A 13,118-nucleotide genomic window follows, 5' to 3' on the forward strand; every position below is an offset into this window, starting at 1 on the left:
GTTGCTCTTTTCTTAAAATAAGCAAGAGAAAATGATTTATTAAACTTACTTATTTAAGGTGAGTCATTAATTTTGTAATTGATTGAATATTATGAAACTTCACTAAGGTATGAATATATGAATATTCAGGAAAGATTATGAGTAACTGAGATTTAAGTTCAGAGAAAGTCATATGTGTTACAAAATTATGCAACAGTAAATGCTGATTAAAGCAGATAAAGCAAAGCAAAGGATTAGACTGCTTGATAAAGTAAAAGTAATTTCTTCACGCACTCACACTTTCACGCAATAAAATATATACACAGTCCAGACATACTAGCTTGAATCCCAAACCGCAATCTACTGAGTCAGATGAAAATCACAATAAAGGTTATAGATATCTCCAATAACAAACAATGGTGTTTAAGGTTTAACCTTTATGAATGAATAAATTGTAGCGTGGAGAGCGGTACTTATCTTAACAGTAGCGGTGGTAAGAAGCGTGGGGAGCGGTAATGCCTTTTGGAAATAAAGGCTGAGAGGTAAGTTGCAGCTCTTAGGTTCAGCGTCTGTTTGGTGTGAGCGCGACTTCGGCGTGGTGAAAGAAGTTCCGTTTGGCGGATGAATCCGGAAGATGGTCCCGGTCAGGATAGCGGTAATAGTAGATACCCAGCGGATATCGAAGGCGAAGTAAAAGACCTGAAGGTTAAGCAACAATAGCACAATGTGGTAGTAGCTCCACAGAGGAGCAAGGAGAAGTGAAAAACAGCTTCAATTTTCAGGCCCTGATTGAGGGGTAAGCACTTCCTTAAATAGGAAGGAAGTGCTAATGCAGGTTCAGATTTAAAGGGATATCACATGCCCCCCTCCTCAGGGAATCACCCCTGGGGATTCTGCGTGAGGTTTAAGTGGATATTTCTTATGGAAGAACTTGATCAATCGGGGTGAATGGACTTCGGAATGAATGAGCCAGGAGTTTTCCTCAGGGCCGTAACCTTTCCATTTAATGAGATATTCCAGTTTATTTCTGTGTATCCTAGAATCCAGTATGGATTCAACCTCGAATTCTTCTTGATGATCAACCATAACAGGTGGTGGCGGAATAGAAGAAGGATGGTTTTTGGTTGGGAATGGTTTCAACAATGAGATATGGAAAGAAGGATGTATTTTGTAGTCTTTTGGCAGTTTAAGTCTAACCACATTGGAATTTATCACATGTTCTATTGGAAACGGACCCAAGAATTGATTCGCAAGTTTCTTGCTAGGAACTTTGAGTTTAAGATTTTTTGTTGAGAGAAGTACTAAGTCCCCAACCTTATAATCAGGACCCCTACGATGTTTTAAGTCATAGTATGATTTTTGATATTGTTTGGCTTCATGTAGATGTCTTTTCAGGACAGTTAACCTTTCGTGGAGGTTAGATGTAAATTCAGTAGCTGTGGGAGAGTTTACAGATTTGTTAGAAAGAGATATAGTGTTTGGGTGGTAACCATATGTTGCAAAAAAGGGAGAAGTTTTGATTGAAGTACTTATGGAATTGTTATATGTGAATTCGGCCATGGGAAGAAAAACGGTCCAATCATCTTGGAGATGTGATATGTAACATCGTAAGAATTGTTCTATGGTCTGATTAAGTCTCTCTGTGAGTCCATTAGTCTGGGGATGGAAAGCAGTGGTATAAAGGTGGTCAATCTTTAGCAATTTACACAGAGATCTCCAGAAGGATGAGGTAAATTGCGTTCCCCTATCTGTAATTATGTTGGAGGGTAAACCATGTAGTCTGACTATATGATCGATAAATACCTTAGCCGTAGTCATAGCTGAGGGTAATCCCTTAAGTGGGATAAAATGAGCTAGTCTGGTTAAATGGTCAATTATTACCATGATAGTATTATATTGTTGAGTGAGTGGGAGCTCAACAATAAAATCCATGGCTATGGTACTCCATGGTTTATCTGGGATAGGCAGAGGTGTAAGTAGACCAATTGGTCTCTTATGAACTAATTTATTTCGGGCACAATTTTCACATCCTGATACATAGTCATATATATATTTGTTCATGCCAGGCCACCAGAAATTACGTCGGGTTAGTTCAATGGTCTTTTTAATTCCAGGATGACCAGACATTGTATCATCATGGGTGTGTGTGAGTATTGAAGATCTCATGCTCTTGGGTATATACAATTGACTGTTATGATAGTACAATCCAGATTGAGAGTCTTTAACACAAGTTTGGTGGGGTATTGAATCTTGTTTTAAAGCCTTGTGAACCTCTTGTTCTATAGGTGTCAGGACGCCTATGATTTTTTCAGGAGGGATAGTAAAATTAGGTGGTTCATGAGTTAAGCATTCGTTTATACGTGATAAAGCATCAGCCTTAGTATTTTGACTGCCTGGTTTATAGGTAATTATAAAGTTAAAACGGTCTAAAAATAGAGACCATCTCGCTTGTCTGGCTGTCAAAGTCTTGTTCTTTTTTAAATATTCAAGATTCTTATGGTCAGTAAAAATAATGAATGGAAGTTTAGATCCTTCTAGGAGGTGTCTCCATTGTTCAAGGGCACTCTTTATTGCTAACAATTCTTTGTCCCCCACACTATAATTACTTTCTGCACTAGTTAAGGTTCTTGAATAAAATGCAATGGGGTGAATTTCCCCATTCTCAACTTGTTGTTGGGAGAGTACTGCTCCTATGCCAGTATTAGAGGCATCTGCTTCAAGTTGGAATTGGAGATCAAAGTTGGGTAGTGATAAGACTGGTGCTGTAGAAAATAACTCTTTAAGTTTTTCGAAGGTTTCTTGAGCTTTTTGAGACCATTTAAATTTTTGATTAACACTAGTCAGTTGTGTCAGTGGTCTTACTATTGAAGAAAAGTTTTTAATAAACTTTCGATAAAAATTAGCGAAACCGATAAAGCGTTGTAACGCTTTTACAGTAGTGGGAGCTGGCCAATCTTTAATGGCGGACACTTTGTCAGGATCCATTTGTACATGGTTAGGAGTTATTATATAACCTAAAAATTTTATCTTAGAGACATGGAATACACATTTTTCTAATTTAGCATATAATTTGTGCTCCTTGAGACGGGTGAGTACCCATCTTACATGCTTTTCGTGATCAGAGGGTGTTTTGGAGTATATTAGAATATCATCTAAGTAAATTATAACACAGATGTCCATAAGGTCGTGGAATATTTCATTAATAAAATGCTGGAATGTTGCAGGAGCATTGCTTAAGCCGAAGGGCATTACATTATATTGAAAAAGCCCATAACGGGTTCTAAAGGCGGTTTTCCACTCATGACCTTCTTTCATACGGATAAGATTGTAAGCCCCCTTAAGATCAAGTTTTGAATAAATTGTAGCTTCGTTTAAACGTTCCAATAATTCGGGTATGAGGGGTAGAGGATACCTGTTTTTAACAGTAATTTCGTTTAAAGCTCTATAATCAATAATGGGTCTTATTGTACCGTCCTTATTACGTACTAAGAACATTCCAGCAGCAGCTGGAGATGTTGAGTGGGATATAAAACCTTTTCGGAGATTGTCGTCTAAATAGGAACGTAAGTAAGTAAGTTCCTCTTGTGAAAGTGGGTATATTTTTCCGTGAGGAATTTGAGAGCCCGGTATCAGATCAATTGGACAATCAAACTCCCTATGAGGGGGGAGGTTTTCTGCCTCTTTTAGATCAAACACCTCTGCCAGATCCTGATAAATTTCTGGTAGTTCGGGTTCAATAGCAGAGATTAACTGATATGGATAACATGTTTTTAAACAGAATGGTGATGCTAATGATACCTGTGGAGTGGACCAGTCAATGCTGGGGTTATGTTTTTTTAACCATGTAAAGCCAAAAATAAGTGTATGCATGTGGATGGAAATTAAGTCAAAAGTAAGATATTCAGTATGTCCATTGTCAGTTGTCACTAGTAAAGGTATCGTTTGATGAGTAATGGGACCATGTTGTATGAGGGAACCATCAATAAGTTTAACAGAGACTGGTTGTGCCTTGCAAACAGTAGGAATTTTATTTAAATCAACAAAAGAAATATCGATATAATTTCCGGCTGCCCCAGAATCGATCAATGCATTAGACTGCACGTTTTTCTGATCCCACTGTAAAGAAAGGTTAAGAGTCAATTGAGGGTTTTGAGTGAAGTATAAAATATTATGTTTTGAATGAATCTTACCCTTCTTCTGCTTTTGAAGAATTGGGCAATTATTAACTGAGTGTTCTTTTTGCCCACAATATAAGCATAGATTCTCAGATCTGCGTCTGGCCTTTTCTTCAGGTGTTAAAGGTCCTTTTATGGCTCCAATCTCCATTGGGGTCTGATTAGAAGTACCCTTTTCCTGGTTGGGTGTGTAAAGATACGGACGTCTAGGTGGTACGTCACAGGTAGCTCTCTCAGCCTTCCTTTCACGTATTCGCCGATCCAGGGTAGTACTTAATTTCATCAGTCCATTCAGGGTTTCGGGCATCTCCAAACGGGACAACTCATCTTTTAACAATTCTGAAAGGCCCAGTCTGAACTGGTTCTTCAAACTAATTTCATTCCATTTAGAATCATCTATCCACATTTGGAATTCAGTGATATAGTCTTCTATATTCCTCTTACCCTGTTTTAGGGATCTCAGTTTCGTTTCTGCCGTCATCTGTGAATGAGAGTCCTCATATAAGGATGTCATGGCTAAAAAAAATTCTTCCAAGGAATCTAAGATTGGATGGTTATTCTCAAAATATCTATTAGCCCATGAGCGAGGCTCCCCCTGGAGGAAGGAGATGGTAGTACAAACCTTGATTCTCTCAGAGTGATAAGTTTTAGGCCTTAATGAAAAAAGTAATTTGCAAGCATTTTTAAAGTCTCTATATTCACTTTGTTTACCAGAAAAGGGTTGAGGATAGTTAATGTGAGGTTCAGGGACTTCTGAGCTCTTGGCTGGTAAACATTCTTTTACTAGAGTTTTAAGTGCTTTATTTTCTGATTGTACCTCAGTTAAGGCCCTGGCTAGATATTCTAATTTTTGATGGATGTTGGTGAATTCATTTTTTATTTCACTAGGATCCATCCTATATTTTACAGGTTATAACCTTATGGGCCTGAAAATTCTGTGATAACCAAAAGTTATCTAATAGTGTGATGATTTGAATATGAAAAATAAAGGTTTTGTTGCTCTTTTCTTAAAATAAGCAAGAGAAAATGATTTATTAAACTTACTTATTTAAGGTGAGTCATTAATTTTGTAATTGATAGAATATTATGAAACTTCACTAAGGTATGAATATATGAATATTCAGGAAAGATTATGAGTAACTGAGATTTAAGTTCAGAGAAAGTCATATGTGTTACAAAATTATGCAACAGTAAATGCTGATTAAAGCAGATAAAGCAAAGCAAATGATTAGACTGCTTGATAAAGTAAAAGTAATTTCTTCACACACTCACACTTTCACGCAATAAAATATATACACAGTCCAGACATACTAGCTTGAATCCCAAACCGCAATCTACTGAGTCGGATGAAAATCACAATAAAGGTTATAGATATCTCCAATAACAAACAATGGTGTTTAAGGTTTAACCTTTATGAATGAATAAATTGTAGCGTGGAGAGCGGTACTTATCTTAACAGTAGCGGTGGTAAGAAGCGTGGGGAGCGGTAATGCCTTTTGGAAATAAAGGCTGAGAGGTAAGTTGCAGCTCTTAGGTTCAGCGTCTGTTTGGTGTGAGCGCGACTTCGGCGTGGTGAAAGAAGTTCCGTTTGGCGGATGAATCCGGAAGATGGTCCCGGTCAGGATAGCGGTAATAGTAGATACCCAGCGGATATCGAAGGCGAAGTAAAAGACCTGAAGGTTAAGCAACAATAGCACAATGTGGTAGTAGCTCCACAGAGGAGCAAGGAGAAGTGAAAAACAGCTTCAATTTTCAGGCCCTGATTGAGGGGTAAGCACTTCCTTAAATAGGAAGGAAGTGCTAATGCAGGTTCAGATTTAAAGGGATATCACATGGCACTACCTAATTGTAAACATAACTGCACCCTATATGAAATAGTAGCTCATCAGCTTATCCAAACAAAGGGAGGGATGTGCTGTATATTGAGTAAACTTGTACAACAAAAGAATGGAAAGAGCGAGGACCATTCAAGAATACACTTCTAGCACTCAAAGCAGACAAATACATATATCATGGCTTGTAAATAGACATAAATGAAGCCGAGAGATAATTCGCTTGAATATAGATTAAACCATAACTTTTATTAAAAACGTAAAAAATATAAAATATGGGGATGTGCAATTAAAATCAACAGTTGGTGAGGACTATAGATAATCAATTCAATATCATGTACCTAATGGTTAATAAGTGTCTTATTCATGACCAAGGTGATGTGTAGCTTAGTCAGTGTGATTGGTGTAAACAATACTGAAGTACAACATACAAAGGGAAGGTACCAGTTAAATAACTGGAACTTCAAAATCCCAGTCTAACTAATCCTTAACAAGGAAGAGTAAAAGGGTAAGGAGAATACCTGAATCTCAGGCAATAATGCTAGCTTCCCTATATAAATAAGGACAGTGTACAAAAGTATGAGCCTAAGTTATTTATTAGGGATAGATACAAAAGTATCAAGTAACCAGCCTGTGGATACTATTCCATGGGATCTAAATGTTACCATGGTATAATACAACTGTAGGATATAGAAGTTAGTTATACACTGGAGATAAATACCCAACTAATTACTTCAAGCAAATTATCTCTTGGCTCCATTGATGCCTATTTACAAGCCATGATATATGTATTTGTCTGCTTTAAATGCTAGAAGTGTATTTTTGAATGGTCCTCTCTCTTTCCATTCTTTTGTTGTACAAGACAACAAATTGCATTGATCAAATTAACACAGTACGATTTTATCAATCATCATTCTGCAATCAAACTGAGAATTATTGAAGTGAGTCCCTGAATGTCTGTGCCTTTTCTCCCAATGTCTAATTGGGAATGACTGAAATGCAAACTTGTAGTGATTATGTGCTTGAGTGTTTATAGAGTCACTAATATGCCAATACTGTTCCCAGATTTCTAGTTTAGCATAATAAAATTCTATGCAGTGTGTTGTGTAGTAATTGTATTTCTCTAGTGAGGCAAAAGAGACACGTTGAGTGAAAGGGGGAGGAAAACATTAGTTCAGAGAAAAATAGATAACAGAAATATCCAAGTCTCCCTTGGATAAACTGGAACAAGCACAATTTTTAGATCTATTATACAGCAAAAGGAAGTGAAATCAATAAACAATGTATGTTGCAATAATGTTATACTTTCAATAATGAAACATTGTTGCATCGTTAAAGTCTATAGAAGGGATCTTAATTTTCTTCCAGTCTGGGACTGGGAATCAACTGCTTGGCACTGTTTGCTAAGACATAGAACAAGTAATTCATATACTTGCATTGGAAATTCAGAACTAAATTAAAAATGGATGTAGTGTGGTTTAGAGTAATGTGATCTTGAATTAGAGTGTTAATCTGGAAGAGTTGATTTTTGGGGCAGGTACACTAGATGTGAAAAAAATTTCATTTTTTTTGCTGCATATTTTTGTGTGAATAGTTCAATTATTTGTTTTGTAAGATTTTTAAATTTACGATTTTCACTGTGCACTCCTCCCCATATGAAAATGCAGTATACGCCCCTTAGCGAGACACCCTGTTTTAAGGGTAAAACATGGCATTACATTATTCCACCATTGAAATAAAAAATACTGGTGAGCATGCATTAATAACTCGCAAGCTCAGGTAATCGGTCCCATAATGCACTTTATACTAACAATATAACAATGGCTATCTTATCAGCTGCAGACGTAAGCCTAAATCAGCTCCTCCAGATTACTAAATGGTGGCTAGAGTTTGGTTATTGAAAAAACAATTGCAGCAAACAAGACATTAATTTGTTTTGAAAGTGTTTATACTTTGCTGGTAAAGTTAATCTTTAGCAAGGCAACAGAAATGGCTTCTAATTATAGGTTGTCCCTTTAACTATGTGTACTGTATATAAATTGAAAGCAATAGCAATACTCTACCACATTACAGTTTTATTTGATTTGAACTTTAAATATATTTGGTGGTTCCCACTACCCCACATCATTACAAGGCTATGCAGCTTTATTAACTTACTTTCTGAAATAAATGTAAAAAGGTTTTCTCAATTTTGTTGGACAATAGTTATGGATTGTATATTTATTTAATTTGCAGCAAGGAAATAGTTAAATAGACATGAAACTCACACTTTTTCTTTCATGATTCAGAGAAAACATAAGATTTTAAACAACTTTCCAATTTGCTGCTATTATTAAAGGAACAGTCCAGTCAAAATTAAACTTTCATGATTCAGATAGAGTATGCAATTTTAAGCAACTTTCTATGAGAACAAAACAAATTTGATGTTAAAAGTAAATTAGAAAGTTGTTTAAAATTGCATTCCCCATCTGAATCATGAAAGTTTAAATGTGACTAGACTGTCCTTTAATATTTATTTTCCCCCAAAACTTCACCTGCAAATACATTTAGCTGCAATTTATAATAAACTTGTTAGTCCTATCATTAGTAGTTAAGACGTTGTCAGCATTTCAACAAATACAAAAAAAAATCCAGTTTGAACATTTGCATTAATACTTATACATATTTGTAATCAGAAAAGTATTTCCATTTGTATGAGATTCTATAAGAAAATGCAGGACATTAAAAATAAAGATTACAAATAAAAAAAATCAGGTAATGTTTATTTTTATATTTCTATAAACTCGTGTTCACTAACATCACAAGAGCTGTCAAGGAAAGTTGTCTACAATAACATTTCATGTTTCATTTGTCCTGAGGTCGACAGATTACTGTCTATCAATTCTCCCAACACTGGTCTTGCAATATGGTTGTTTTCTTCTGTACAAAAGGGGAGGAGAGGCAAATTCCTGTGTAACCTGTTGTACAAGCATGGCTTTCCAAAAAAGGACAGGAGGTGGAACCAGTAAGCCTTACAGTGCAGCAGTGCTACAAAAGAAACAAGCCAGTCTGCTCTCAGCTCTTGTTGTAATTGGGAGAGAAACAGGGGAACTGGATTCTGACGTCTGTGAAACACAAGCAGAGGGAGGGGGTATTTTTTATATCCTTGCTATTTTATTAGGAAGCAATTCATACCCAGCTTGGCGGGAAGACAGATATCAGTGGTTTAATAATGCTGACCACCCTGGCAGCCTAAGGATTTGCAACTGCAGCAAAACATCCTCCTCTAAGCCTGAACAAACCAAGCTGTGCATGGTGCGGAAAATGAGGGTAAGGAGCGTCTCCCTGCATGCGTATGCTACTCTAGCTTCTGCGTACCCTAAATAGTCTGCTTTGATAGAACTCTGCAGTTTGTTGAATGAAATAAGATGGAGGATGTGTTTTATTAATGACGTTTATGATTGTTATTATGTTACATGATTAGCTTATTATAAAAAACAGATATGGGTAATAATACTAGCAACAGTGTTAAGGTCTTGTCTGTATAGTTTATTCCTATACAGGAGAATAAACTGCACCTGCTAATAGATTTCGCAACACCATTGCTAACGGTGTTGATACATTACATCAATATTTACAAACATGTTTTTCAATAATGTTTAATCTAATGCAGAAGTCACGCAAACCCCGGATTTCTGAAAGCCTAAGGAGATACTAGATTATTCACATTAAACCACATTATATAGCTGTTATAGGGCTGTCTGGGGATAAACAGCCTAAACAAATTGTTGACAGCACATTCTTGTCAGACACAAAGCCTATGTTCTATAAACAATCTATGACCTATCAATTGACAACTGTAAAATAAGTTGTTACCATTATTGTGAATCCGTATGGATCAATGTTTGTTTTTATACTTATTTTCAGTATATTGCACCAGTTTATGTTTTACCACTTTTCCTTATGTACAGCTCGTTATTTTTAATAACACTGTGTTGGGGTATCCCCTATGTTTATTACATAAGGAGCCTCCTATATATAAATAATGTCATTTTTGCATAATCTGCTTATTGGTGGGGGTAATCACAGCATCATGTATTGAAACACTTTCTGTACTTGTTTGACGTCACTTTACTATAAAGTAGAAATATTGTGCAGATTTAAGTCATATCTGAAATGTCCTTATTTGTTTGATTGTCAAAGCATATTAACCTCCTCATTGCCAGAGGCCAGTGATGACAAAAACAACATTTAGTGTCTGTGGGATAATATTTCCTTCTTAACTGTTTTTTTATACCATGAGCTTATTATGTGAAGCACAGGTGCTCTGGTGAGTGTTGTTCAGCTGATATAAAAACAAAAATTTCAGGAAACTCCCAATAATTCCCCCTGCAAGGCTTTGTTGTTGTTGATGTTCAATGTCTCTGAGGCCATTACTACCTTCTGTATTGCTTAGGGACAACCAAAGTACATTTATTTTCAATAATGCTGTAGTTTTATTTTTCAAAGCAATGAAAGAAAAATAGTAAACCTTTTCTTAAAAAATATACCCTAATAGAAACAAGCTAGAGATATTGTAAAGATGTTTAATGATACAGTATATTATAAGATGTTTTAAGATATTTTATGATATAAGAGTTAATATGGTTTATGATTTTATAAGATATGATCTTAGTGGTAGTATCCTATTGAATGAACAGTCTGTGTAATATGCTAGAATAATTCCTATATTATTGCATTTGCTTATCAAAACTTTACATTTTAAACATAATTTATAGCTTTACAGATCTTACTTATTTACTGTAAATCTTATAAACAAAACTTTTTTGGATAGAACATACAATTTTAATCCAGTTTGCAATTTACTGCTATTAACAAATTTGTTTCATTCTCGTTATCATTTGCTGAAGGAACACTGGAATCTAGCAGAACACATCTAGTTAGCCAATCACAAGGACAAATGTGTGCAGGCACCAATCAGCAGCTAGCTCCCACTAGTGTAGGATATGTGTGTATTCTTTTTCAACAAGGGCTACTAAGATAACAAAGCACATTTGAAAATAGAAGTGAATTTAAAAGTGTCTTAAAATTACATGTTCTATCTGAATCATGCAAGTTTACTTTTCACTTTCCTATCCCTTTAATATTCAGCAAAATAAACTCTGCAATAAATAGAGTGTAAGACTTGCACCCTTCATGCACAAGCCATTCCTAGACAGCTGCCTAATAAGAAATCCTCTCATGGTTTTATCATTTGCAATTTGCATCACTTTTCAACAACTCTAGTTTATATGGAACCACTATATTATTTGAGTGTGATAAATTCCCTCCAGTCAAATATGATATACATATAATTTCAATTTGGGAATAGAAAGTTTAAGATTCAGGCACACTTTAAAAAAAAACATTTCACCTCTCTCTGGGAATGAAACAGTTACAGATAATCAGCTAGGCTTGAAACTATATTAGTTTGACTTGCAGAGATTAGCAACAAGATAACCACTGTATATAGCTGTCATCTTCAATAACTTTCAATTTGGTAACACTGTGCTATTTTATTTTAAGTTCCTAAATCTTAAATTGGTTAATACTGTCCATGCCATAAATTATTTTATTTTTTATTTTACAAAAGAATGAAGAGAGCAGTCAATGCTATTAAGCAAGTTTAAAAATCAGTGTAAAATATTCAGTTTTGCATAGTTACAGGAACATGGTATTTATAGTTGCATTTGGTACAGCACCTTTAATTATCTACACATACTTACACTAATATATCATTTATTCTACAGTTGTCCCAATTAAATCGTTGTGAGCTTGGGCCATTTGCAGGAGATGGCTTTGGCTGGATATTTTAAACAGAATCTGTTTTAATACAGTTTTTCAGAATTGGAGACTTTGCAAATAATATATGAAAACAGTGCACCCCAAACTATGACTGCACATCCAAAGGTTAAAGGCAGAATAACATTGGTCCTTTGCCATACAATATATTCAACCCTAAATAAAATGCACATTTAAATTATAAATAATTGTGTTTTGTTTTGTTTTTTGCGTATTGCAAGATCACTAATCAAATTATAGGAAATATACAAATTGTTCTGCAATGGAAAGTGTGATTTGTGGTGCTTCCATGGGTATTTCAAATGATTTAGAAGATGACATTCATTTCATTACTTGGGAAGTTCAGAGAACACCACTATTGATTTGAAAAGAAACCAGCAGTCTTCATCTTTTACTGTTGTGCAAAACAATGTGGGGTTTAATTGGTGGTTTAGAAGATGCTTCTGTAGAGCAACTCAGGAAAGGGTCAGGATGACCTTATATATTGTGATTCGGAGCAGCATGTGCTCTGTTTGCAAATGATCAAGCAGTGACCGTCTGAGCTCTCCCCTTTGTCTTGGATACTTTAGGTGGTCCTTTCCTGTACAGGTTGTAAGTGCTGACCTTTCAACCCTACCCTTGTTTTCTTTTGACAGATTAGATCACACTGAGCCTTGGTTTAAAGGCTCATTTAGGAATTTCTCTGGGGGAAGGTCCCTTCCCACAGTCCATAGGCATCAGCCAGAGTATACTTCAGTTACTACAAATTAAAGAGACAGTACACACCTTGATGTTTTGATATAAAATGTTACGTTATGCATAGTAAAACAACTCTTCAATATGGTTTCATTATTTATTTTGGCTCCATTTCATATCATTTAGCTCTGGAAAATTGTGGCTTTTCTAATTCTCAGAGATGGAAATGCAGACAGCTGACTTCTTAAAGCTAAGTCTGATACATATAGCTCCCTAACTAGCTTTAACACATAATGCACTCATAATCCAAATGAGGCATGCGGAGGGTGGAGTTTGGCAACTAAAAAACAACTGCAGCAAACAAGATATTAATTAATTATTAATTTATTTTATAAATGTTTAGACTTAACTGATATGTTATTCTTTTGCATGACAAGAGAAATGTCTTGTAATTACTAGGTGTTTACTGACCCTTAAATAACACCTTATGGCATTGTTTATCTTGCCTGTTCCTTTTCAAACTCTTGAAAACATTAAAACATCTTGTGAGATGAGAAATAACGTCAGATTGAAAACTTGTAGTACCAACCATGATTGGTCCTTAAATGGGATATGCCCACCTATTTTCTAGTTTACT

At 35.5% G+C, this 13,118-nt stretch overlaps 1 protein-coding gene across 1 annotated transcript in view; it reads left to right on the forward strand.

Moving 5' to 3' along the window:
• Positions 1-9,043: 9,043 nt before the first annotated feature.
• RASGEF1A (RasGEF domain family member 1A) overlaps positions 9,044-13,118 on the forward strand; it is a 57,343-nt gene continuing 53,268 nt past the window's right edge. Inside the window, exon 1 of the mRNA XM_053692090.1 lies at positions 9,044-9,295. Within this exon, the coding sequence (XP_053548065.1) occupies positions 9,278-9,295 (18 nt within the window). The 5' untranslated portion in view covers positions 9,044-9,277. The remainder of the gene's footprint in view (positions 9,296-13,118) is intronic.

This window comes from Bombina bombina, chromosome 9, assembly GCF_027579735.1.
Source record: "Bombina bombina isolate aBomBom1 chromosome 9, aBomBom1.pri, whole genome shotgun sequence".
NCBI lineage: Eukaryota > Metazoa > Chordata > Amphibia > Anura > Bombinatoridae > Bombina > Bombina bombina.